The following is a 24,855-nucleotide window of genomic DNA, read 5'->3' as shown; positions in this document are numbered from 1 at the left end:
ACAGCAGAGGCGAGCAGGCTGTACTCCGGAATATGCGAACGGCAGAGAGGGTAAAATGAACACTGGCACACCTTCAACGGGACTAAAACATGCACAGTTCCTAGTCAGTTTATACTTGAGCTACATGGGGACACAACTGGGCACGTCATGGATGTCGGCTTTTTCTGAAAAATGAACGAAAAATCACAACAGTAAATGTTTGTTTTGTTTTTTTTGTTCTTTTGTGCACTGTCACTGATGAGATACTGGCAGATGAGTTCACAGCTAAGGTCGTAAAAGAGTGTCGTCTCTTAAATCTATTGCGTTAGGCTGTCTATGGCGCCTGAGCTCCTGTGGAGCGACTTGTAGCAGAAGATGCATGCACAAGTAAAAGGGGGTTTAGGGTTAGACCGATCAGTCAAATCACTGTGTTGAGCATTTGTTTGGGGGCATCAGACTACAAAGAAATGAAGCCTGCCTTAACCCGCTGAAATAAATCTATCCTGTTATGGCTTTCAGAGGAGAGGGTTGCCTTCCCGTCGAAAAACAGTCAGAGGCGTCGTTTCGTTCTGGGTGAAGTCTTCTCCTTAAAACTTCTTCTTGAAAAAAAGGTTTGTGATTTGGAATGACAAGTAAAAACTACATCAGTCTAACCCTAGTGGAGGTGGGCAGGGGGTGGAGACATGTCTGTACGTCTGGCTGGCAGTTAACGCGACATGGTACCTTGGCACATGACAATGGGTCACAGGGCGAGGGGCAGTCATGAGGTGTCACTGGGTGGGTGAGTGGGTGGAAGGGTGGTCGGTCAGGCAGGCATTAAGGTGGGTGGGGTTGTGGCGGGTTCGGGACACAGTCATTTAGCTCTGAGCAGTTAGCCGCTGCTCCGTGAGCGACGCCTGATGTGACACCGTCTTGTTTTCGTGAGCCCTCAGCTTGGAAACCACGTCGATAAACGCCAGGCTCTGCACTTCTTTGTGAAGAGGCTCTAAACAACAACAAAAAAAGAGGAGAAGAGAGAAAGAAAACTGGTTGTAGCCATTAAGATGAATTCAATGTGATTGTGTTGAACAGACTGGAGGTCCAGATGTATTTATGTCTATTTATATAATAAGATTTCTATTGATATTTTTACATTCTGTATGGTAGACACCTGTTGTGGTGGCAAGGTATCGCCTACCTTTTTGGGAACTGAAGCCGTGGTCGAAATTAAATCTTTTAACCACTTTTCTACATTGATTTATTTGGAATTTTTACATTTCATTCCAGTATGAAATTATGTAATTTTTGACATAACTTTTTCTGTCTTTATTTTTAAATTTATGTATGAAACCCACAAATATTTGTTGTGCACATCTGAATTTCCACTTGCTGTGAAAGTCGCAGGACATTCGTCCAATTCACATCATTGATTGATTAACTGATAATTTTGGGTGATAAAAACAAAATCATTTGATTTGTATTTATTTACAGTAAATGTTACTACATCATAATTTCAGGAGAAGTGACATAATATGCAGGAGCAAAGTCATGCATCATTCAAAATTATCTGTATTTTTGGCCTAATACTACTTCCAGGTATTTCACAATAAAAGCCTGAAAGTGAGGGGACACTAATCTGTGAGCTTTGATAAAACCATTACTATTGAATCATCTTATATATTTTTTTTTATTTTGGATTTTATTTAATATATTTATTTTTGAAGTTAAATTAGCCTTAGGATTAAATGTCTGGGGTTTACATTCCACAATTAAGTGCTCTGAGTACATCATTTTCTGTTTAATGAAATGCAATGAATCAAGGACTGTCCGTGAAAGAGCTAAAAATGTTAAATTCAAATGAAGGTATGCTCTCTGTTGTCGGTTCTTTTCACCATCGTCTGTGGATTTATCAAATTTAGCAGTGTAGGTACTTGTGTATTCATAGTGAGAGCAGAATTTAAAGCTTTGAAAATAAAACGTGCAACTCCCCCAAGGGCAGAATGAGTCATCAAACAGTTATCGGAGGTGGAAAACGGAGTGTGTCAAAATGTGGTGATTAATGAAGATTTAACCTTGAAACATGAAGGTTTCATTTCATAAAGCCAAAAACAGAAGTGCATATGTGTTATGGGTTACCTGAGCCCATGACTGCACAGATGAGGATCATGGAGTTGTACTTTATCTCTGGGGCGCTTCTCTCATCTGACAGCAGCTTGTGAAGCACCGACACCAGACTAGCCCCCACAAAGTCCTTCTCTGCTGCAACTGCGACAAAGACACGAATATGAATAAATGTTTTTTGTTTTGTTTTGTTTTTTTACCAGCTACATAGCAGTCTGGAGATGTGATACATAATGCAAGTAAAAAAAAAAAAGATTCCTGCTCCCCTTCTTCTCAGGAGACACTGGACTGAGTCACACTGGATCCAACACTCACGAAGAAAACTTTTATAAAAAGTATGAGACGTTAAAAATAAATCATGTGCCATTACACCGACACATAAGTTAAAAAAAAAAGCTGTTCTTTTAATTAACTTTCTCTTATTTTGGCAGGTTTTCACTGAATTCCACCAACTCAATAAGAGAAAAATGGAGACATGGATGCTTGTCAACAATTTAACTTTCTTGTAAGTTGTAATTATTTAAAATTCCCAAATCAAAAACAGCAGCTTCTACATTTGAAGAAGTAGCTGACCAGATCTGGACGATGTGTGTTCGCAGAACTCCAAAATGATGGTATTTCCAACTCTCAAAAATGGTCTTAAACTCTCAAAAACTCTCTTAAACTATTTTTTGAAAACCACAAAAACCAAGTGGGTGTAAATAAAAACTAAACTACCTTACAACATAAATGATCAGACCAGCTCCTGGATCACACATGTTATTTTTTAAATGGCTCCTGATTCCACATAAAAAAAAAAAACATTCAGATACTTTATCACATTATTCAATAACAGTATTTAACTACTCTTTTGCCATATCTTACCCAAATCCAGTGATGCTATGAGCCCCAAAGCCACCAGTGCCTCATTCTGCATGATCATATGCTCACTGGTTGCCATGGTGACTAAGTGCTTGACTCCTGCTCCCTGGATGACGGTTCTGACGACTTCCTGGGATCGGCAAAAAGAAGACAGCTTTAATGAAGAGCGTACTTTTATGTATTTATTAAATACAGTGAGTTGGTCAGAAGGTGTTGACCCTGCAGGAAACGAGCTTGTGCGTCTCAACGTCTCACCTTGGACTTGCTGTGTCGGATCAGGGCAGACAGGAGCCTGTTGGACTCGCCCATCACTCCTGCGTGGTCTTTGGCTTCGCACCACTCCACCAGTCTTTCCACCAGTTTCCCGTTGGTTCCCAGCTGGTCAGCGGCTTCGGCTAAACCAAAACACACACAGGATCACACAGTTAGATGTGTACTGTGTGGTGTCTCTCCTCACCGAAAATCCAAATTATGCCCCCAAATGTACAGCAACAACAATTCAAACTCAGGCTGAATCTTTAAGGTTTGTGCACAGCAAACTGGAGCTCTGTTTATTTATTATTTCTGAGTGATTTTATCCATCTGTCTGCTTTTGTGCACCTTCTTGAGCAGCAGCCGTGTCATAATGACTCAGAAATGAAGACTCCCAACAGCCGGAGCTGCTCAGAATCTCTTATAATGATCATATCAAAGCTAAAAGAGAGCAGAGGGAAACGGAGGGGATGATAAAAATATCCCTCACATGGGCTGGAAACTCAATGACCCTGTATAAGCCGTGTTCGCTTCAGTGGAGAGAGAGAGAGAGAGAGAGAGAAATAAATGACAAATTTCCTACCTTGTGTATCGATGAGCATACGTAGTGTTCCCAAAAGTTTGAACTGCACTGGAGGCATCTCTGACTGCAAAAACTTCAGCACCACGTCGGCCACGCCCGCTGACAGCATCTTAGATTTGTTTACCACTGCAAAGAGAGAAGCAGCGGATTTCTAGATACAGAAGAACGAACCATTCAGGCAGTTTAAAAGTTGATTTTTACCTGAAAACACTTCTTTCAATCAATTCACACTGAATATAATTTGCCACAAAAGTGAGGGTCTAAGGACACCCTCTATCCTTAGACCCTCACATTAAATGAGGAAAAACGTCATGAAAACCCTTGTACAGGGAACAAAATGGGACTGAGTGGATCTCAGTATAATACACCATATATGTTGTAAACACAACAGACGGAGTAGTATTTCTACTGACCGAAGAAATAGGAGCACGATGGGCTTGCAAGGATTCTTTCTATTCTGAAAAGTAAATCGGATGTTTTAGTTTCCTACTTCCTCTCCGGCTCATGCCCACGTCTGCTGAATTTATGCATCTCTGCTGCGGCATCCGCCAGAAATAGAAGTGCTATGCATCCACTCCATCCTTCAACAACTGAGCGGACGCGGCACACAGCCGTTCCGCAGATGACAAATTGACTACAACGGAAGCGCATCAGCTCCGACGTTGGATCAGAGACGCAGCGCTACCGTTCCGCAACCAGTGTATTTTGGGCGTGAGCTGAAAGCGTCTCCTCACACAACAAACAAGAACTAAACAAAATATGATGCAGCAGCTCACCAGGTATGGCCAGGTTCCTCAGGGCGCTGAGAGCGGCGTGCTGGACGGTGACGTTGCCTTCCTCGACGTGTCGATCCAACAGGTCCAGAAGCTTCTGCACGATACCGGTGTCCACCATGTGGATGCAGTTCCCATCTATACACATGAAATGCAACGAGAGGAATCAGAGACTGCACTTCACACAGAACACTGACCAGAGCTGGTGCTCCGTCTCAAGCCTCGTGATGGTTTTTGATGGAGCATTTTATGTATCTGTAACCGAGCATAAGATAAGGCTCACAGATCACAGCTGTTATATGACACAAAGACGTCTCACTCTATTTGATTTGTCGGAGCTATGGTCAGCTAAAAATGAGGAGGCCTGTCTCTTTCTACTCTACATTTCCAATCGTCCATCATCCAACTAAAATACACCAATATTTATAATATAACTTGACAGGTGATTTACTAAATGCATCAGTGTGTGCGGTGTCAACTTTGCCGTTGTTAAGATAAGAAAGTCAAGAGATGTCCATAGAAATGTGGTGGACGTATCACTAAAAGCTTAAAAAACTATGTGCAAGCCCGCCAAAAAAATTTTTTGTTGCTTATTTAAAGCATAAAAAGGGCCAGCAAATCTCCCATTGGCCATTTTTCCAGAATAACTTTCAGTATCTGGCAGTTTAATACAGTATACAGTTTACTGCATGTTAAAATGAATTAGTATTAACAATTTAAATTTAAGAAAAACAAAAAGAACAAACAAACATCAAACATTTTTTAAACGTTGATCTGAACTGTTAGCATTCTAGTGTTGTTAATAGACACCAGTGCCGCAGCACCGCTACTTTGTTGTCCGTCTTCGCTCTACCGTCTTTGACAACCTCATGCTTTAACGGAGCAAAGTAAATGTTACCGTTGCGAGCAAAGTTGGCGATGGCCAGAGCTCCCGCCAGCTGCAGCTGATGGTTGTGGGACGGAATCCAGGACAGGACCCTCTGGAAGACACTGCCCTTTCCTCCTTCAAACAGCTTCTGCATGGATTCGTCTAAAAAAAAGAAAGAAAAGCAGTGTGGACAAAGGTTACAACAGATGATGATGATGATGATGATGATCCACAAAGCTGTCAATAAAGAAAGTGATTCAGTTTAAAACTTTTTAATGAATCCCTATTTTTGTAACATTTGTCGTGGGTTTAGATGAACAATAATGAAAGGGTTGTTGTGCTGTCTTTTATTTTCTTTTAAATGAATACACTTTGACTCACGCAGCACAAAGATAGTAGCCTTTATTTAGAGCAGTGCTAATCTAGATGTGAAAAGGTTGCGTCGGAGTGACTCAACCCATTGTTGCTTTAAAAGAAAACTGACTCAAGGCAACCATAGATGGACCTTATTTATTTATTTTATTTTATGTAAAAAAACAAAAAAGGGTTCCTTGCTGAAGCCAACCTAGAAGAAGCAAGACATTGAATCGCCACCAGTGGGCAACTATACTTGTTGCAAATAAAAGTTAGTTTGAATGGAAATCCATAGGAAAATTAGCTACTTCTCACTCGATTTAGACATCAATAACATTCTCACTAGCTTCCAGACGAGATGAAGCTGACTTTATGCACTTTTAGAGGACAACAGATGATGAAATACTCCACATGTGTGGATACCAGCGTGATTGACAGCTGGTACCATCCAATAGGAGCCCGGTTGCAGGTGAAATGGCGCTAAAAATGTGGAGGCTATAAAATGGCAATTCAAATGACATGACCCACGGGAGCAAAAAAAGAAAAGAAAAAGATTTCCAAATCCAGATCATTTTAATTTATGTGATATATTACTATAAATTGTCAATAACTGAGCCTAACTAAGTTCTATCAAGCCTGAGCTGTCAACGAGGCCAATATGAATATTTATGACGCACATATTCAGCCGTAATAAAACATTTACACGTATGTTTAAATTATTCATTCCCTACATCACTGCAGCTGGACGGAGGATATTTCTGGTCATATTATGATTGAGTGAGTAGGTGAAAAGTCAGATGAAACAGGGCGCGTTCTCCTTGATACTGCAGCACCTTCACTGCTGCTACAGCAGCAATGACAGCTTGAAGCGCGCATGAATTTTTTAATCACTGTTACACAAGCTTCCTTATATGGAATTATGCGCTCAGGAGTGCTCTCTGTGTGGCTGGATATGGATTTCTCAGTCACATCAGGTTTATTAGTTCTGTAGCACAGTTGATGAGATTAGATGCAGTTATTAGAGGTTAGAAACCCTGGTGTTTCACCTCCCAGCAGCAGGAGAACCATGAGGTCAGAGGCGGTCTTGAGCTGGGCGATGTCCTCCTCCCGCTCCCCGTCCACAGTCTGAGCCACCACCTGCAGCAGACACTCCACCAAACCGGCCTCCACCAGCTGCAGCTTGATCACATCTGGCAGAAAATGGAGGGAGAGACGCTCAGAGGAATAAAGCTATGTAACACTTAGACGATCCCTGTTTCACAATTCAAGCTTTGTCAAACCAGCGTTCGGTTGTTGCTCATCTACAAAACCAATAAACAACACACAGAGTGACAAATAAATGAGCTGGTGACAGCGAGCTTTCTCCAGAGTCGGGTTCAGTGGTTACGTTGTCGTGGAGACGGACAACGTGGGAGCACCGCTGCGTGCCTGGGAGGGCGATAACAAGAGGCAGTGATATGCTTTTACCGACACACTCATGTTTGACAGAGAGCACCCGAAACCAGTGCAGGAGCGCTCGGCCTCTGTGATGACAGCGCAGTTAGTCGGGAAAACATGACTCACACACTGAGCTGATAAATGACTACACAGTAAGTGGCCATGATTTTCATCCTCACATCCACACTGCAGACTCACAATTCAGTGCTTTAATCCAGGATTAAATATGGTGAATGTGATCCCTGAGGAGCTTTATAAAACCCCGCATGTAGCTGGACTGCTCATCATCACATCACAGGCCTCATTTCCACGCAATAGTCCAGTGTGTAGGTCAGGGGTGTCAAGCATACGGCCCGGGGGCCAGAACCGGCCTGCCAGAGGGTCCAATCCGGCCCACAGGATGAATTTGTTAAAATTTCACACTACGATTACAATCTAAATCTCTTCCAGATACCTGTGACTAAATGTTTGTGCCTTTTATAGAGCCAGTGTGATGTGTAAATAGCACATTTAGGCACGATATTGTGGAAATTGTACTTATATTTCTCAAGAAACTTCATGTTTTGTAAAAATATCCTTCATTAAATGTAAAACAAAGGAGAAAAAAGCAAGGAGTTCTTGTTGTTCATAGGTTATTATGCTATTATTTTACTATTTTTACTGGTCCGGCCCACTTGAGATCAAATTGTGCTGTATGTGGCCCCTGAATAAAAATGAGTTTGACACCCCTGGTGAAGGTAAACTTGCCTCAGTGTGCACTTTCAAAACACATTGTGTGGGCCTCTGGATTGAATGCCACTGTTTTTGTCTGAGGGAACTGACAGAAGCGCGATCCTATTCCTAACACATGTTTTCACAGTTTGACCTGTTACTGTGAGGCAACAGTGCTAACCACTGTAACACCGTGTCGAAGAAGAAGGTTATAGTATACAGTCTGTGGTCTTTCTTTTTGGCATGTGGCTGTTCTACACAGGAAGAAAACACGCTTAGTTTAAGGACACTTACACACCAGTGTTGTTTGGTCTGCTTTAAACACACCAGAGTTTGGGCAAGTGTGAAAGCCCATCAGAACTCAAACAGACTACAGTGTACGAGGACTATACTTGGTACAACAACGGATGGGCCAACAATTGTAAACTCCATTTGACAATGAAGACTCACATACTCTGTAATGCACTGTACTGAACCGGAACTGGACTTCTTGGTGGAGATGAGTCTATATTTGCATTCATTTTGAGAACATCCAATGGTGACACTGCAGTCACTCCTCTGGTGACCACTGGTGCAAATTCATCATAAATTCACCTTTAACACTCAGATAAAGCACATTCTGTGAATGCAGCACCGGACCTTTATCCGTCAGGACAAAAAGAGGGTGAAAAAAAGAAAAGAAAAAGAGGACATTACCATTTTCCGCAAGTGGAGCCAGGACCTCAAATATCATTTCCTTCTTCTCATGCTCCGTCTGCTTCTGGAAGAGACGCACCAGCTCCTCGGCAATGTTGGTGGAGGCAAACTGCTCTTTACTGGACTCTGGAAACACAAGAAGATCATTCATCATCACAGACAGAGACGTCTCATGATATGATCACATTTTCTGAACAGGAGTGCAAGGGTTTCCAGGCTCTACAGCAAGACATGGATTCAATGTGAAGTACAAAACGGAACACTTACTATTATTCTCTATTGTTATACACACTAAACAGTATTTACCAAGTCAGTCGCTTTGGATAAAAGCATATGCCAAATGACATGTAATGTAACGTACCACACAAAGACACAGTCATTGCTGGTGTCCATATGTTGAATTTCAAACAAATATATCTTATTCCATTCTAGATCAGTGCAGAAAAGAGTGAAGAAAACATCGTTTTATATGTGGGACCAATGACCAGTTTGGTTGTGTGGTAATTATTCAGGTAAAATACTTGGACAGCGTGTCAACATATATATTTATACTTGAACCAAAGTATTAAAAACATCTTTCCATTAGTGGTTTATGACTTAAGTGGGGATGAGTCAATAATATACTCCTTAAAAAATACTTTATATGGCATGTTTCACTATAAACAGACTGTAAAAATGTAAATAAAAAGCAGCAACCGCATTTTAGCTGAGTCATGTTAAGAAATGTAAGACATTATTGTGTCTTTGAAATTGTTTAAAAATTACTGTATTGGTAGATACTCGAGTTTGTGACAAAAATGTGGTATTGTGCCATCCCTAAAACACAAACATTATGAGAATAAGTCATAATATTGTGAGAAAAAAGTAGTAAAATTAGATTTTTTTTTAAATCATTATTTCATAAAATGTATTATACTATTATTAAATAGCAACAGAAGCGTTGCAGTCGACCACTACCAGCTGTTTCCTCCTCCACAAAAGAGATGATTTCTGATTCTTTCTTCCAAACAGACTCAAACGATAACGTGGTGCTGATGTGCCAAAATGATTCAAGTATTTTTTTATTTGTGAAGCCCAAATGAAAAATGCTCCACGTTCCTCATCTTATCATCGGAGATTTCGCAAAAAAATAAATAATAATTACGACTTTATTCTCAAAATCTTCAGTTTGGCCCTAATACTTTGCCGTACCAGCCCTAGTAGAGAGCTGGCAGACGTCTGGCATTCCCGCATGCAGACTTTTCAGGGCCACCAAGCAGTTTGGGTAACACATGGAGCACCCTAGGTCTTCCAAACTTATCAGATCCACGGTGAAGCAGATGTACTCACCGAGCTCGGCCAAGTTCCCAAAGGCAATTAGACACATCTCTGTCAGGGCTGTGTTGTGGGAATGGATGCCTAGCAGCTTCACCAGAGTGGGGATCACGCCCATATTGATCAGCTGGGCTTGTAAGGAATCTGCAGCAGACACAGACACACAGAGAGAGAGAGAGACGGGCAGTCCATCTATTGTTCCACACACAGTCTACAGCTCAAAGCTGAGGAGTTCACAAGGAAAGGCATGTGTGACTTACATTTAAGACACTTATGTGGATAGCAGAAGGTACCATATGGATTACTTGTTACTTGTAACACTGTAGTTAACACAAAAACTACTATGTAAATTAAAGGCAGTACATGTGATGAGTCATTCGCTGACTTGACTTCCTTCTATATTATACTGTTCACTCACATCCTCATGAAGTCACCAGTCTGATGCACATCACAGTCAGAATGTTAATACAGTATAAAAATAGTAGCAGTGTATTAAAAGCCCCAGATTCGCCCCCAAAGTGTGGATTTGATTTGTCTGAGAAGGAAGAAGCCCCTGAAGAGCAGAAAGGACAAAATCAGCTTGGTCTGTTAAATCTGATCTGTCTGTTAAAACTGAATCGGCGGTAGACGACAGTGGGTAGATGAGCAGAACAGAACAAAGCGTGGGGAAAGGTCATGTTTTACGTCACGTCATAAGACGGTCACGTCTTTTCCTCACAGAAGCACCACAACCACAACACCACGGACCAGGAAGTAAATCCAGTCAAAATGCCTCACTTAAACTAAGATGAAATAGAGTAAGAAACCTGGAAAACTATTTTCCTCCAGTGTAGATGAGACCAAAGCTTTCAGAGGTTTTTAGAAAAGCAGGCAATGGCAGGAAGTAAAGACTGAAAAAACCAAGACGACATCATCTCTGTGACGTTTTTTTTCTGGTCAGTGGCATTCGAGATATTAAAGAGAATGTTATTTCTGGTGAGCGATGCAGACAAAGTTGATTTTAAACACAGAACAAAGAGCAAGAAGCATCGGTGTTCTGGGAAACGCTATTAAATAAATCTAATTGCATTAGTGCGACCCGGGAGCCATTTATCCACTGACCGCTGTCTCATCCAGGGTATTTACATAATTCACGCCTAAGCGAAGCCATCGAATAACAACATTTACATACCACGCCTTTAAACACTTAGCAATTAATTAAGTCCCTACTAAGAGACAGTCATTTTTCTTAAAGCACATAATGGCTTTCATTTTAAATTACTCACACACACATAAAAATAAATAATGATGATAAATAAATAAATCACATGTGAGTGAATTACCAATTACCTTACCTTAACTCTTAATGTGACCAGTGATGAAAATACAGTAGACTGCCAAGGAATACTGAAGCTAGCGATAATGACTCAAGATCAGATCGTGTATTATCAGCTGTGCTGTCTGACTCTAAATATAATACCATAGATTACATAGCATTCAAGTGACAAGCTGCACATTTCAGGTAATTCAGTAAAAACGATCCGTATAACCCTGTAAGCATATTATGTGCCCGCCGAATTGATTCCTTTGAACTGACACAGTTTATTCAGCGTTATCGAGTGTGTGTGTGTGTGTTTTTTTTTTCATCATTAGCTGGATGCGAAGAGTCCGCTTTGTGCTGAAAGTGCTTTTTCTGATTCGTGCGATGCCAAGCCTCCCTCCACCACACCGGGGCCAAACTGTGTCCAACCGTCATCCGCTGCCAACAATAGTCGCTGGCAGCGGCTCAGAGTCTGTCAGGTCACATACGTGCTGCTCTCGACAAGCCTCGTTATCGCAGAGACACAAACGGTGCGGCAGACCAGGAGATAACCCTTTTATACAGGAAAACAACCTGATGTGATTTTAGGTTCCGAAGATAACAAGAGAAAGTTTGAGCTTTGATATTAAATATCAAAGTTACTATCAAGTTACTACTGATTTGTGCAAATTAAAACAAGAAAGACACTTAAGAGTTCTGAACTTTCCAGTAGAGTAAAGTGTAATTAAAATGATAATAATGGTCCATGACATTTCAAATTTATGGTAGTAAATTGTATACAGAATCTTGGCAGTTAAAAAATAACATTGTAAATTAAATCGCAACTGTAATACCTGTGCAAAAAAGTTGTCCCAATTAGCTAAGTAACGAGACCAAGCCTACGGCCAAACATCAAACTAATCCAGAGATTATGTGCACTTAAAACAGCTATTTTCTTGAAATACTTCAATTTTATATTTTCAGTTGTGTTGTAAAAATGGCACATTTTGGAAATAACAATGTAATAACATGTTAATAAGGAGATTAGGTGAATATAATATCATGTATTTTACAAAGCAATACTTGATGCATGTCTTTTTCTGGCTTTTATATTCTGTTATTTTATCTATTAGTATTCCGTCTCACTCCCTTTAAGCGCTGCTAATGTACGTTTAGACATGCCGCATGTGGACATGACAATGTAACAGCTTGGTAGTGATAACGATCATACTATTGCACATGTTGTTACTGTTCAAAGTCAATCAAATTCATCATCTAGGGCCTAATCAATATTTGTCACGATATTACATCCTGGATGGTTCAAAGTGGTAAAACCACCAGACGTTGCCGTCTCTGGAGTGCCGTCACTCCAACAGCTAAAATCATGAGGAAGGAACTGGCTCATGGAAACTACAACACTGGGAGCTGGCTCTTAGCAAACATTACTAACGGCAGATTACCTCAGAGAAAGTGGAAAAAGCAACAGAGAGCATGGAAGAAAGATCAGGAGAAGGAAGAGTCTGAACCACAAACACACAAGCGAGTCGCCCTGTGGTTCAGTTCAAAACCTACTGTGTTCTGTGTGCAAGAAAGAGAACATTCGCTGATTAGTTGAGATTAGTTAAACAGATGATCTTCGGGGAAAAGGTGGTCATTACCATTATCATTGCTATAGTTCATCAGCATGCCACAAAAGACAGTCAAGAGCTTCTCATTTTCCGGCTCAGTATTTTGGTAGAGGGACTTAATGTGTTCAGCTACTATCTGAGCCCCTCCTGCCAGGTCAACTGCACTCCTGCCCTCATCTGCAAAACAAAGAGGCCAGGACACAAATCAACCACAACGCAAAATAAAAATAAATAAATGAATAGATAAATAAATGAAGGAGAGAAAAGAACCACAACTTCAAAACACACACATAAGCAGAATAAAACAGGTAAATCAGTGCAAACTAAGGCTACAAAATAAAATAAAAATGACCGCAAGTGACAATTATGACACAAGTGTTTGACATTAAAGCTGCGCTCAGTGAGATTTTTCACAGCTAGCATTTGTGTTAAAATAGCTTTACAGTCTGAAATCTACGTCTGATTTAAAAGTGTTCAGTTCTCAGTCTAATGGTTCTAACCTAGAGTAAATCTAAAAAGAAACCTTTCAAGTGTCCAACCAATCGAGAGGGGTCTGTCTGCACAACGCAAGAAAGGGGCAGGACATTAAATGGGTGGGGCTACAAGTGATTGACAACGTGCAGTTCCACTGCTTGTCGTTCAGACCATTTGTGACAGCTCCTACCAGAATGATTTGTTTCGGTTATTTCATCCTGCAACAACTTGGAAGTTCTGCCGCCTGCTTATAGTCCCGCCCCTTCGCTTGCAATCTGGATGCTACCGCACTGATCAGGAGCCAGAACAACACAGGGGCGGTCTTCTTTACCCATAAAGTAACGCTTTCATTGTTAAAAATGGGGATGGGAATCAATATCGGTCCGATATTGATCAGAATCACTGGTTCGGATATCAGGACAAATACAAACATAAAATCAATCCAAAAATCCTATATATCTCATGCGTCACTATGCGCACACAAACTGTAAATGGAAATACAAATCAAAAAGCCTTTTAGCTGAGTCATGTTGTGGAAAAATTAAAACCAGATTAATATGCCCAACTGACTAATCGTCTACTTCAGGACCATTGTCTCTAAGAAGGCTTTGTATGGTAGAACAGCAGCCAAAAGAAACACCAGGAGAAGTCCGTCGTCTCAGTGTGTGTCACTCTCAGCAGCCTGGCCTCTTACTCAACAAAGAAAAGTCATGTTCATGATATTCTGTTCAGCTCATGTGCTGCAGCTGCTGCTGCTGCTGCTGCTGTGACTGACTCTCCATGTTGTTCCAGGAAAAGGCAGGAGCTGGACTGAAGATAATCACAGAGCTCAGGAGACTGTTGTAGTCATGGTGGTGGTGGTGGTGGTGGTGGTTCTCCACTAACTAAGTGGTATCAGCTGAGATAAGAGCTACAAAAAGCTGAGGAGCAACAGATTTAGCTGCAGCTACCATTTGCAAAAGTAACAGACGATTAGACACCTGGTAGTTATGTGCATGACTAAAGAGACCCTGGAGGAAGTGAAGGAAACAATTAGATGTTTGCCTATAAAAGGTAATCTGTCAATATATTCCCGATTAATGGGTTGTTTCGTTGAAATGATAATGCTCCCAAATGTCTTGCTTTGTCCTCAAACCAAAAATGTATTAGTGAGAACCATCTCTGTATTCTATGAAGCAAAAGAAAGCAGAAAATATTCACATTCAAGAAGCTGATCAGGCCAGAAGATCAGACAGCTTGTTTTATTACATAAAAAGCGCTAAAACCAATTCATTGATTATCAAAATAGTTGCTGATTAATTTAGGGAACCATTAATAATCACCGATTCAAGTGAAAACCACTTTTAAAATGCTGCTTGTTGTGTGGACGAGGTGTCTACTATTATGTGAAAGGGAATACAAAATGACATAAAATGGAAGCTGAAGCTGAATTTTAATTACTTTAAAAATCAAACTACAGTTTGAAACAATGCAATTAACAAAGGATGCAATTTATTTGTTGCCGTGGCATAAAATATAAAAACATGTGAACTATACGATGGACATAATTCACATTTTCCTCATCCTTTCTCTTGTATGAATGCTCCAGTGGGTTTTAAATCTACTACATGTTGAATTTTGAATTTAATCTCATCACGTTTATTGCTGCAAATCAAATTGTGAGGACAATATCCGTCAGAGAAAAAAGAAATAAATCACAATCCGATTACGTTCCTCCAAATCATTGAGCCCTAACTGAAGGACGGCTTTGCTGTGTCATAGAATCACTAAATTCTGTTTCTGTTTAATCATTTACACATTTAACGCAGAAGCCGAGTCGCTCCTGGTTCTGAAAGGGAGCAGAACAGATCAATACACAATCAAATATTCAGTTATTTTACATGATGGCAGCAACTACTTTGTGTGTGTGTGTGTGTTGCAGCAAATCACACATTATGATGGATGGTGATGCTGCCAAACAAACACAGGTATTTTGCAATCTGATTTTTTTTTTTAAAATAGTATTTTCTTTCATTTAGATCAGACTAAAATGCCTGTACTTAAGCTGACTAAAACAAACACAGGGTGATGTATGATAGAAACCAACATTTGACCAAGTTAATATTAAATGAAAGTGGTTTCAGAAGATCTGGTTTCATTTATTCTACAGGAGCAACCGAGGCAGAGTCATATATTATACATCACAAGCGTGCGTCTCTGTAAAGGCAGAGAGCAGCTGCTTCTCCACTCTCTCCCAGAGCGTCTTTCATAAAACCGTGCCAGCGCACCGTGACCCCCCTCCACTCCAACAAATGTCACCTCCCACCAGATTCCACAGATACCCAGATTTTTACCAAGACGACAAAACTCACGTCGCACCAGGACTGACAGCTGCGACTAAAGCCTCTCCAGCAGCCGACAGAGGTCTGCTCGTCCCTGAGGGCAACACTCAATCGTTCCCATTGTACATTTTTCTGCTCAAGACTCTTCTTTTTCCAAATACAGTCGTAACACTGTCAAGTAAACCCTATAATACATGGGATTAATGTGGAGCAAGGCTGCTGTTGACATGCTGTGAAAAAGGAAAATAAATCCAAAAGAACCAAATGTAATGTGATTTTAATGCAATACACAAATACAAAACTAGTTAATATTCGTGAATACTCTCCGTGTGGTAACTGGGATGTTATCAAGACAGTGTCATACTCGTATACAATACATTTAATACTGACAATTAAGGCAAAGCCGATCAAACACAGACATAAAGATGACGTGTTTCGACTCTTTTCGATTCTCAGGTTTGATTGGTTTAGCCTTACTGTCAGCACCTGGATGTGTGGCATAAAATATATGCTTTTAAACATTTAATTTGAAGTGAAACTGAACCATGAGAACGAACCAAAAGTACTGAAAAGTTCCAAATGAATGATACACAGTTTCACATTCAGGGCAATCAGGGCTCCCACACCTTTTCAAGGACTTTCCAGGACCAATTAAAGGGCCGAATGTGCAGTCACAGTTTAAGATGGGAGGGCTACTTGTAAGAGCCTCTTCGCCCCATGGCATCCACTTATATTGATTTGTAGCACGGGCTGCATCGGGACAAGTGATTGTCCTTGGGATCTTGGTCAACGTCAGTCTTTGTGATTTTTTTTTGGTGAGACAGAGATCTTGGAATTTTCATTTCCCAGGCATCACTTCGTCATTTGCTCTCACTCTCTCTCTTGCTTTAACGTTAATCGCATATTGTTCCACATGGAATCTCACGTCAACGAGAGGGACAGTGTCCACAACAATGCTAACAATTACAACTCCAGGTTTGTTCTGCGTAGGCCTGGTCTACATACATCAAGCAATGCAATATCAACACAACCTCTTTCTTGGACCCGTGGGAACCCTGTGCAATACACTTTCAAACAAGTGCATTACATTTAAAAGCATTTGTTCAAATTCAGATATTACAAGTTTCATTTAATTTTCTTTTACTGAGGTTTTTTGAAGAAAAGGTTCTAGAAAATGCTCCAAATCACAGCCCTAAAATGATCTATCAAATCACTGATCGTGCATTTAAATATGTGACCAATTATGATAAAAACCTGTGAGGCTAACAAACAGTAAGTTGTGACATCACGCACACAATCAGGGCTACAATGAGTAAGAGCTGCAGCTCCGAAAGCTTTAAATACCACTACAAATATTGAGATAACTCACGAGTATCAGTCTACTGTGAAACACTACATACTATACATGCGGCAAGCGTGTCATTTGTCAGATATTTTTTTCACCGACTCCAGTAACACAGTGAAAACAAGCAGTGTCAGGGGAAATCACTTCCATGTGAGCGCGCGTTCAATATCGTGTGCTTACTCAGAGCTCAGCTAAATTTCCCAGCGCTCAGGCCTGTAACTGTTAAAACGCTCGCCTGCTGTAGCAACGTTTATTACTTAACTTCTATTTGGTGCGTGTGTGATTGTGATGACAGGTCTCGTGAGGGAACCGTCGCTCCCGAAAGTAAAGCAAACTCCTACTTACGGCTGTCATAACAGATGTTGCCAAGAGCTCGGCCGGTCTGCAGTAAAACCTCCTGGTCGCTGGAGTTTAGGAGCTGAACTAGAGGAGGGATGAGGCCGGCCTCCACGCAGGAACTCCGCATGAACTCTACAGACAAGCAAGGACATCAGAGAAGAGGTCAGAATGAGACCGTTAACAGCATCAAACACACACCATACATTGGGCCATTTCACTTCTCAAGTATGCAAATCTAGACCTCCAGGATATTCTATATGATCAAGATATTAATAAGAATGTCCGTGAAGGTTCCCAATTATCCAGGTCATAGTCATCTTCAGTAATTAGTTGTAGGCACCTGAGCTCCAACAGTCCCGAGATAAGTTAAAAACTCGAATTACCACCCGGCAGTTGTCCAGACATTTTCAATTCGAATAAATGAACAACTACATTAACTGTCAACTCATCTGACAGGACATTGATCTGTTTGAGTGTTTTCCCTTTTTTAAATGAAAACAAGTGTGATTTCAGCATCTCTGAATGTGAATTAGTTCTCGTCTCTTTGCTCGTCTGTGACAGAAAACTAAATATCTTTGGTTTGTTTACCGACGGAGGCAGCAGCGGATCAATAACCCCCGTGTGCCGAGATGTAAAATAAAACACAGGATTTTCTCTATGCACTTTGGTGCAGAGGACAGAGCAGTTTATAAAGCCACATAAACTTCAGTTTCCTGTTGGGAAAGACTGTCTGACTGTGAGATAAAGCAGCAAACTGTTTCTGTGTGATGGCGTACGCTTAAAGTTAACATAAATTCAATTCCGGTGCTAATAATAAATTTGACAATATTCATGGCAATATTAACTTTTTTATTTCTTCTAATGACAATACAATTTGTGGTTCCAAGGTCAAATTCAAGCACTTATTATTATTATGTTTAATGCTTTTCCAGCAACTTACAGCTGTGGTAAATCAACATGAACATGTACACACACAAAATGATTATTTAATTCTTTCTATTACATTAAAAGAGATGACATTTTGCTATAAACCATCTAATAAGCAAACTGTTCAGCCAATACGCTGTGTTTGGGATAGAAATACAGTATTTCAAGCACTAAATGCAATTTTTTTCCACTTTTCAAACCTTGAAAACACAACATAAAAAGTCAAGGACTTCAAGAACCCTGGTAATAATTAGTAGGGCATCCATTTCAAAAAAGTGGCAGTAGCAGCAAGCATTTGCTTGGTGGACAGCAAGTTTTTTTTGCAGAAGTTGCCTTGAATGCATCATTAATGGACGCCGTGCAGGTTTGCAAAATGATTGACATATCTGAGGGTCACGGAATGCAACTCATAACTGCACTGAGTTTGTTAGTATTCTTAAAGTGGATAATAGTCCGAAACAGCCGCTTTAGTAATTTATCGTTTCCTACACACACATTTTCCGGTAAAATGGTCTTTGAATGAGCAAATATGTCTATATGTGACCCATCATTTTTGTGAGATGTGTGCATTATCCAATCGTAACCATGTCTGTGGATCCTCCACACAGAGCACAGCCAGTGTCCACTACTGCCAAGAGGTTGTAAAACGTCCAAACTGAGCAGATTAATCGGCTAAAACAATTAGTCGGTGGACCTCCACTTCAAAACAATCACCTCAATTGACAGACAAAACAGTCGTCTTTAGCCCAGCTGTCACTTGGTTCCTTGCAGACACTTCCTGAAGTGGTGACAGATAAATGCCAGCGGGTTGTTGCCAAGCTTGGCAAACTGCTGCGGAGTGATCATTAGCTGCAGTCTCGCAAGCTGCTGGAACCCATTCATTATCCTAACCTTTTCTTGCCCCGACCTCTATTCGCGTCTGCTTTTCTGTGCTTTTAAGCTTCTGCTGTGCCCACAGTGACGCATTATAACATGTCATGTCCTCGCACAGTCATCTCACACGCAGTGACAAGCGTTGCTCTGAAAACATCAGGGAGAAAATAGCCTCGGTCTTTAATGACCTGTCAGTCAATTCACACTGAGCTTTTTGACATTTCTCATAATTTATCACACAAAACTTTTTGCATGAAGAGCTGATGGAGAGACACAAGAGGATGTGAGCAGGAGAAATTGTAAGATTAGAGAAAAGAAAAGACAGGATGTTCTTGAGTGGGTGGAATTGGAAGTAAAACCTCACCATTTTTGGCCACCTCAGCTATCACGTTGGCTACTTTAGGAGTGCAGGAAGACTGGGGGCTCAGCAGGCTGGGGAGCAGGGGAAGAACGCCCATCTCCTGGATCTTCACACTGGCCTCAGTGTCTGTGGATGGAAAACAGAAACCACACAAATCACAGTCGTGCACGTTTTTTTGTTTCTGAATTGAATGAAAGCAATGAAGTGTGGTGAATTAGACAATTTAGAGCCAAAAAAAACAACGTCTGAATATGATGTTAAAATTTTAAGAATGGGTGAAAATAACACAAATGTTTTAGTTCTCTTTGCTAAATAGAAGGTTGGAATCTAGTTTTCCTTTTTTATTACTTTTTAATGGTTTAGAAGACATTGGGGAACTAGTACTGGGTCCATGGAAGCCAGGCTGCCACAGTGATTTATACAAAGCAAAAGAAAATGGTTAAAAACTACATGCTTATTGTACAGCACGTCAGGCTTAACTTACTGTTGTTGGCGAGTGCTTTGAGCAGGCAGTCAAGACAGCTCTCCACGCTGTCACTGGTGCTGTCTGAGGACGCTAGCTTCAGCTTGTCCAGGGCTTCGCTCAGGTTGTCTGCAAACACAAGGTGACAGGTTTTTAATTGAGGATGATGGAAGAGACGAGAAAAGAGCACAGGTTACGTTTTCACCTTATAGTTTATAAAGAAATCCAGTTGCAGATATCGTTTCTCAGCGACGACATAAGTTCATACATCTTATCACAGCGTGAGCCCAGTAAAAAAAAAAAAACACAGAAACTTTGGCCTTAACATCCACTGTCTACACAGGAAGCCCAAAAGGCTAACTAGTTGCCAAAAGATATCGCTGAGTGGTTCAGAGACTCCGTTAAACACATTCCTGATCGCATATCGGACAGATAAAGAAAAAAAGTAAAATCAGACACGACCCAAAGATGCTATATATTGCATGCTTCACTATGGACAAAAACGTTCATATTTGGACCGTTTATTTCTTCTTTTTTGGGAGAACACTTTTTGTTAGACAGTTGGAGAACTATGTCTTTGAAATGACTCAGCACAAATCATAAATGGTCTAAAATGACTGTATCGGACTAATACCAGTATCACAACGGACACAGAAAAGAGGAATTGTCTATCTTCTCTTCAGTCTGTAGAACAAGATGCGTATAGATCAAGACAATAATTCATCTAAAATGATATTTTGACACGCATTATGGCTTGAACATATATCACGCCTCCAGAAATGGGACGATAATAGGGCTAAATGATTAACTTAGTATCATCCCATTTTTTCTGATTATTTATTTTTACACAATGAAGAAAATGTACACCTCCATCTGCTGCAATATGAGCATGCAAACTTGTCTTAATTTCACCTTAGAAGAGACCAAATGACTTTGCCGTTTGGAGCAAGGAAAAACACGTACATATCAGCATCGGTTATCAGTCCAAGCACTCCCGATATATCAGCAAAAAGTCCAATATCATGCATCCCCAGTTTTCTTTTTTATTAAAATGTCATATTTGTGTGTGTCAGCGAATCAAAAAATATCATATCTCCAGAGTCAGGATGATGATACATTGCAGTATTGATTTATTTATTTTTTTTGTCCCACCCTGCATTTTCTAACAACTGCTTCACATCTCCAGCAAAGCATGACATTGATTTACTGGTTCGATGCTCCACACAGGTCTATTTACAGTCTGATCCAAAAGACTGGTGTCATTCATGGACAGACAACATCTGGGCCTAATGCCGTACATGTGTTCTGTGACGGAGTAATGCTTATTCACTCCATCGGCACACTCTTCTGCCTCCCGTTCCAGTTCAGTCCACTTCAGTCCACAGCAAAACCTGATTAGGACTGACAGTTGGGTTTGATCCAGAAAACACTGTCTAATTACTCCAGAGGCTGACACTCGACTTCTTCCTATATTTTATTGATCATCATTAGGAGGACAGAAGCAAAGAAACGTTTACAGTAACAGCAGGAGGGTTTTCTTAATGCCGCCCCGGCTTTGTGCCTACATACCTACAGGTGATGATATGATTGCATAAGTCTTGTACACACACACACACACATACACTGTTGCAGTGACCCAGTTGTTTCTGCCAGTTGCTGTTGCACTGCACAACCCACACACCCATTCATCCATACATCCATCGCTTCATTACTTAATGTCTTAATATTACATGACAAAAACAAGCAGCGGAGTCAGGAGCACAACCTTTACACAATACCAGTGATGAGAGATGGAGCGATACGTGTTTTTCTGTGGTCAATTCATGACGCAGATTTTCTTTTTTTCCTCCATCTGATGAAATATAACTGTTTAGTGATATAATATATAGTAATATAAAAAAAGGGCTTCATTTCAGTAATCGTTTATAACAACACTATTGTCTGTCTCCCCGTTGTATATTTTATCTCTGTACTGACCGCAATGCTATAAGGACTTCAACTAACGATTATTTTCATCATCCATTCATCTGTGGATTATTCAATTGAAAATTCAATTATGGTATTTTCAATAAAATCAAAGTATTAAGTCTGATTAATATATAATAATCAGCAAATATAGATGTATAAAAAATGGCAAATATTGGCCAGATTAATCGACCCAATCGTATTTATTGATAGTCACATAAATGTAGAGATGCCTTACAGGGACACTGACTTTCTAATGTGATTAATCAAAGGTCACAAAATGGCCGACATTGTTTTGGGTCTGGATCTGATCACTGTGCCATCCAGACCCAGACATACTACCAATAAATCACTACATTTTCACTACTATTGGCCATGTGGTGGTTGGCATTGTCCCTGAAAAGCAAGTAGAGCGTCGGTACGTCGAGGTCTTTTCTGTGTGGATGTTTTCCTAGTGTTCTCAAGATACTCTGAACATCCCACCACTGTCCAAAGACATGCAGTTTGGGGGTGAATGTGAGAATGAATATTTGTCGAAGAAAAAATCTGTTGTAGATGAATGATGGACGGATGTTCCAGACCTTTGTATATGAAGATGTTCACTTGCTAGACCTCCCTGAATTTTAACTGATATATACGCAGGTTAGAGCTGAATAATATGAGCAATAAATCATTACAATTTGATGTTTTAACATCAGTTAATAATGATTTCACTATTACTGTCAGATAATTAAAGATCGCTTTCCTCGCCTTTAACTCAGGAACAAAAATCTGTAAATGAAATCTGTGAAGATTATCTAGGGCTGAAACTGAGTGATTTATTTTTCAGCTTCTTAAATGTGGATATTATCTGGTTTCTTTGCTCCATATAACAAAGAAAATGACATTTTTGGTTTGAGAACATCATTTCCTGGTTTGAGAAACACTGATCAACATCGCCTGACATTTTATGGACCAACCTTTTGCTCGATTAATCGAGAAAATAACTGGCGGATGAATTTATTAATAAAATAATCGTTAGTTGCAGACTGAGTGTACTCAGTCAACCAGAATATCGTACAGTATCCAGTCTAGAGTGTCAGTCTTGGCAGATGGACTTCATCCCAGATCGACACTCTTGAAGATATGAGCTAAGGTGGACATGTCCTATTGCAGGAAAATTACACTGCAATATATTATTTACTTACTAAACCATAGCCCAACCCTAATGGAAGGTTATGCATAGATGATCTACAACAGGCCTTTAAATATATGTGTACATTTCATTCAATCTGCTGATGCAGTAGCCAAGCAACTCACCACTAACAGAGCAAACAGTATGGAAAGCAGTGCAGTATAAACAGCAATATACAGTGGACTGCTGCTGCCGCTGCTGGATCCTGTTGCATAACAGCTGTGGAGATGGAGGAGAGCTACACACACACACACACACACACACAGACGTGTTCTGCCATTACAGGATGGAGCTTCATGTGGCAGCTGCCTGGGACCATCGAGCCATTTCAGGTCCCCAGCCGCGGAGAAGCTCCTTCCTGTCCGTGTAGCCAGCAGTGTCACAGGTGAAAGGCGGTGGTGACAACCCGGTGAAACGGTTGGATGATGGGATGGAGAAGTCAGGGGAGCCACCCCACCCCAGCGCTGAGGCAGGCACGCACGCGCAGGCACACACACTCACGCGCCTGTGGCTTCAGTCAGTGTAGCCCAATTCCTCTTGACAACAACCACACACTCAGCAGAAAACTACCCGAGTGTCAGCCCCCCTTCTCTCCCACATTAACACACACACACACTCCGTCAACTCTCTAACATTACATGTGTGTTTTCATGAGAACCAGCCTCGGTTCAAATAAGAAAAACGCGCTTAGTTAGCTTAAACAGGGCTCATTTAGCTAGCCGTCTACTCACCCATTTCGGCAGGAGCAGCAGGATGTGGCTCCGGAAAATAAACCGGCGTGCTCAACTCTCCAGAGCAGCCGCAAACCGAGTCGTAGTAGCCGGAGGCCCCGCTCTTTACACTTCGTTCCCGGGCCTGAAGACAGCTGAAGTGGCGTGGGGTACGCGTAAGCGAGCTAAGGAGCCACTTGTGTAGCGACAGCAGCCGCCGGGCCGGTAGTAGGGCAGTCCCGCTCCGATGGATGCTGCTGTGCGGCGGCCTGTTCACCGGCTCACTACCAGGTTAACACATCCGCCTTCCTCTCATATCCACGCCTAGAGTGAAGAGCCGCTGCCTGCTTCTGCCCCCGAACCAGGTTTCACAGTCTCCTGCCACGGTCAAGTCTGTCACGCAGCGTGGAGAGTGTGACTTCCGGGCACTGCCTTCAAAATAAAACTCTCTGTTGGCACACTACTTGTGTTGTAGACGCATTGCCGCCAGGTGGCAGCAAGAGACATCTTAAAAAACGGGAGGTGAAATATATGGAAGTGGTCAGAGGCGGCCCTATTTTTCCATGAAAAAGTGAAATGTGCATATGAATGTATGAATATCAGACCACAAAGAGACTAACATGTTAGATAAACAGTCATTGACAATGCAAGTGAAAAAAAAGCTAAAAAAAAAATATTCTGCATAGTAATAAATAATAGTAAATGTTAATGAAATCAATAAATATAGTAAATGGTAAAATAAACAAAACACTGTTACATTGCAGATCATTTAAATTTGACATGTCTGAACTTCCATACACTCTCTATTTTCTGTCTGTCACTTCTTATATATATATATATACACATACAGTATATATGTATGTATATATATATATATAGATATCTATATATATAGATATATATATACCTATCAAGTAGGTTACAAACATAAGCTATTCTCTCACAGCTCCATAACCTTATCTGAACGTGTCCTTTTACAAGCAGCCATTTTGACATGTTTTAGCAGGAATAGCCACAGGCTGTGTTCAGTTCATGAACCAGCATTCACCTGAAACTGGGGATACTAAA

The 24,855-nt window shown here is 40.8% G+C and overlaps 1 protein-coding gene across 2 annotated transcripts; it reads right to left on the bottom strand.

Annotated features, from left to right (window-relative positions):
• Positions 1-430: 430 nt before the first annotated feature.
• rap1gds1 (RAP1, GTP-GDP dissociation stimulator 1) lies at positions 431-24,304 on the bottom strand. 2 transcript variants are annotated; one of them, XM_044022145.1, is made up of 15 exons: positions 23,809-24,304; positions 19,960-20,067; positions 19,479-19,601; positions 17,321-17,446; positions 12,866-13,012; positions 9,944-10,072; positions 8,615-8,740; positions 6,817-6,960; positions 5,447-5,578; positions 4,552-4,686; positions 3,776-3,901; positions 3,196-3,335; positions 2,944-3,070; positions 2,095-2,223; positions 431-964 (listed from the first exon to the last, which is right to left on the bottom strand). In XM_044022145.1, exons 1-15 carry the CDS (start codon positions 23,810-23,812, stop codon positions 837-839), a joined length of 1,824 nt encoding a protein of 607 aa, XP_043878080.1. In that variant the 5' UTR covers positions 23,813-24,304; the 3' UTR covers positions 431-836. The 2 variants fall into 2 exon arrangements, with proteins under 2 accessions (XP_043878080.1, XP_043878082.1); XM_044022147.1 differs by lacking the exon at positions 12,866-13,012 and having other exon boundaries at positions 23,809-24,296.
• Positions 24,305-24,855: the final 551 nt, after the last annotated feature.

Source organism: Solea senegalensis, linkage group LG3 (assembly GCF_019176455.1).
Source record: "Solea senegalensis isolate Sse05_10M linkage group LG3, IFAPA_SoseM_1, whole genome shotgun sequence".
Classification (NCBI taxonomy): domain Eukaryota; kingdom Metazoa; phylum Chordata; class Actinopteri; order Pleuronectiformes; family Soleidae; genus Solea; species Solea senegalensis.
This window is presented reverse-complemented; position numbering and strand designations above follow the sequence as displayed.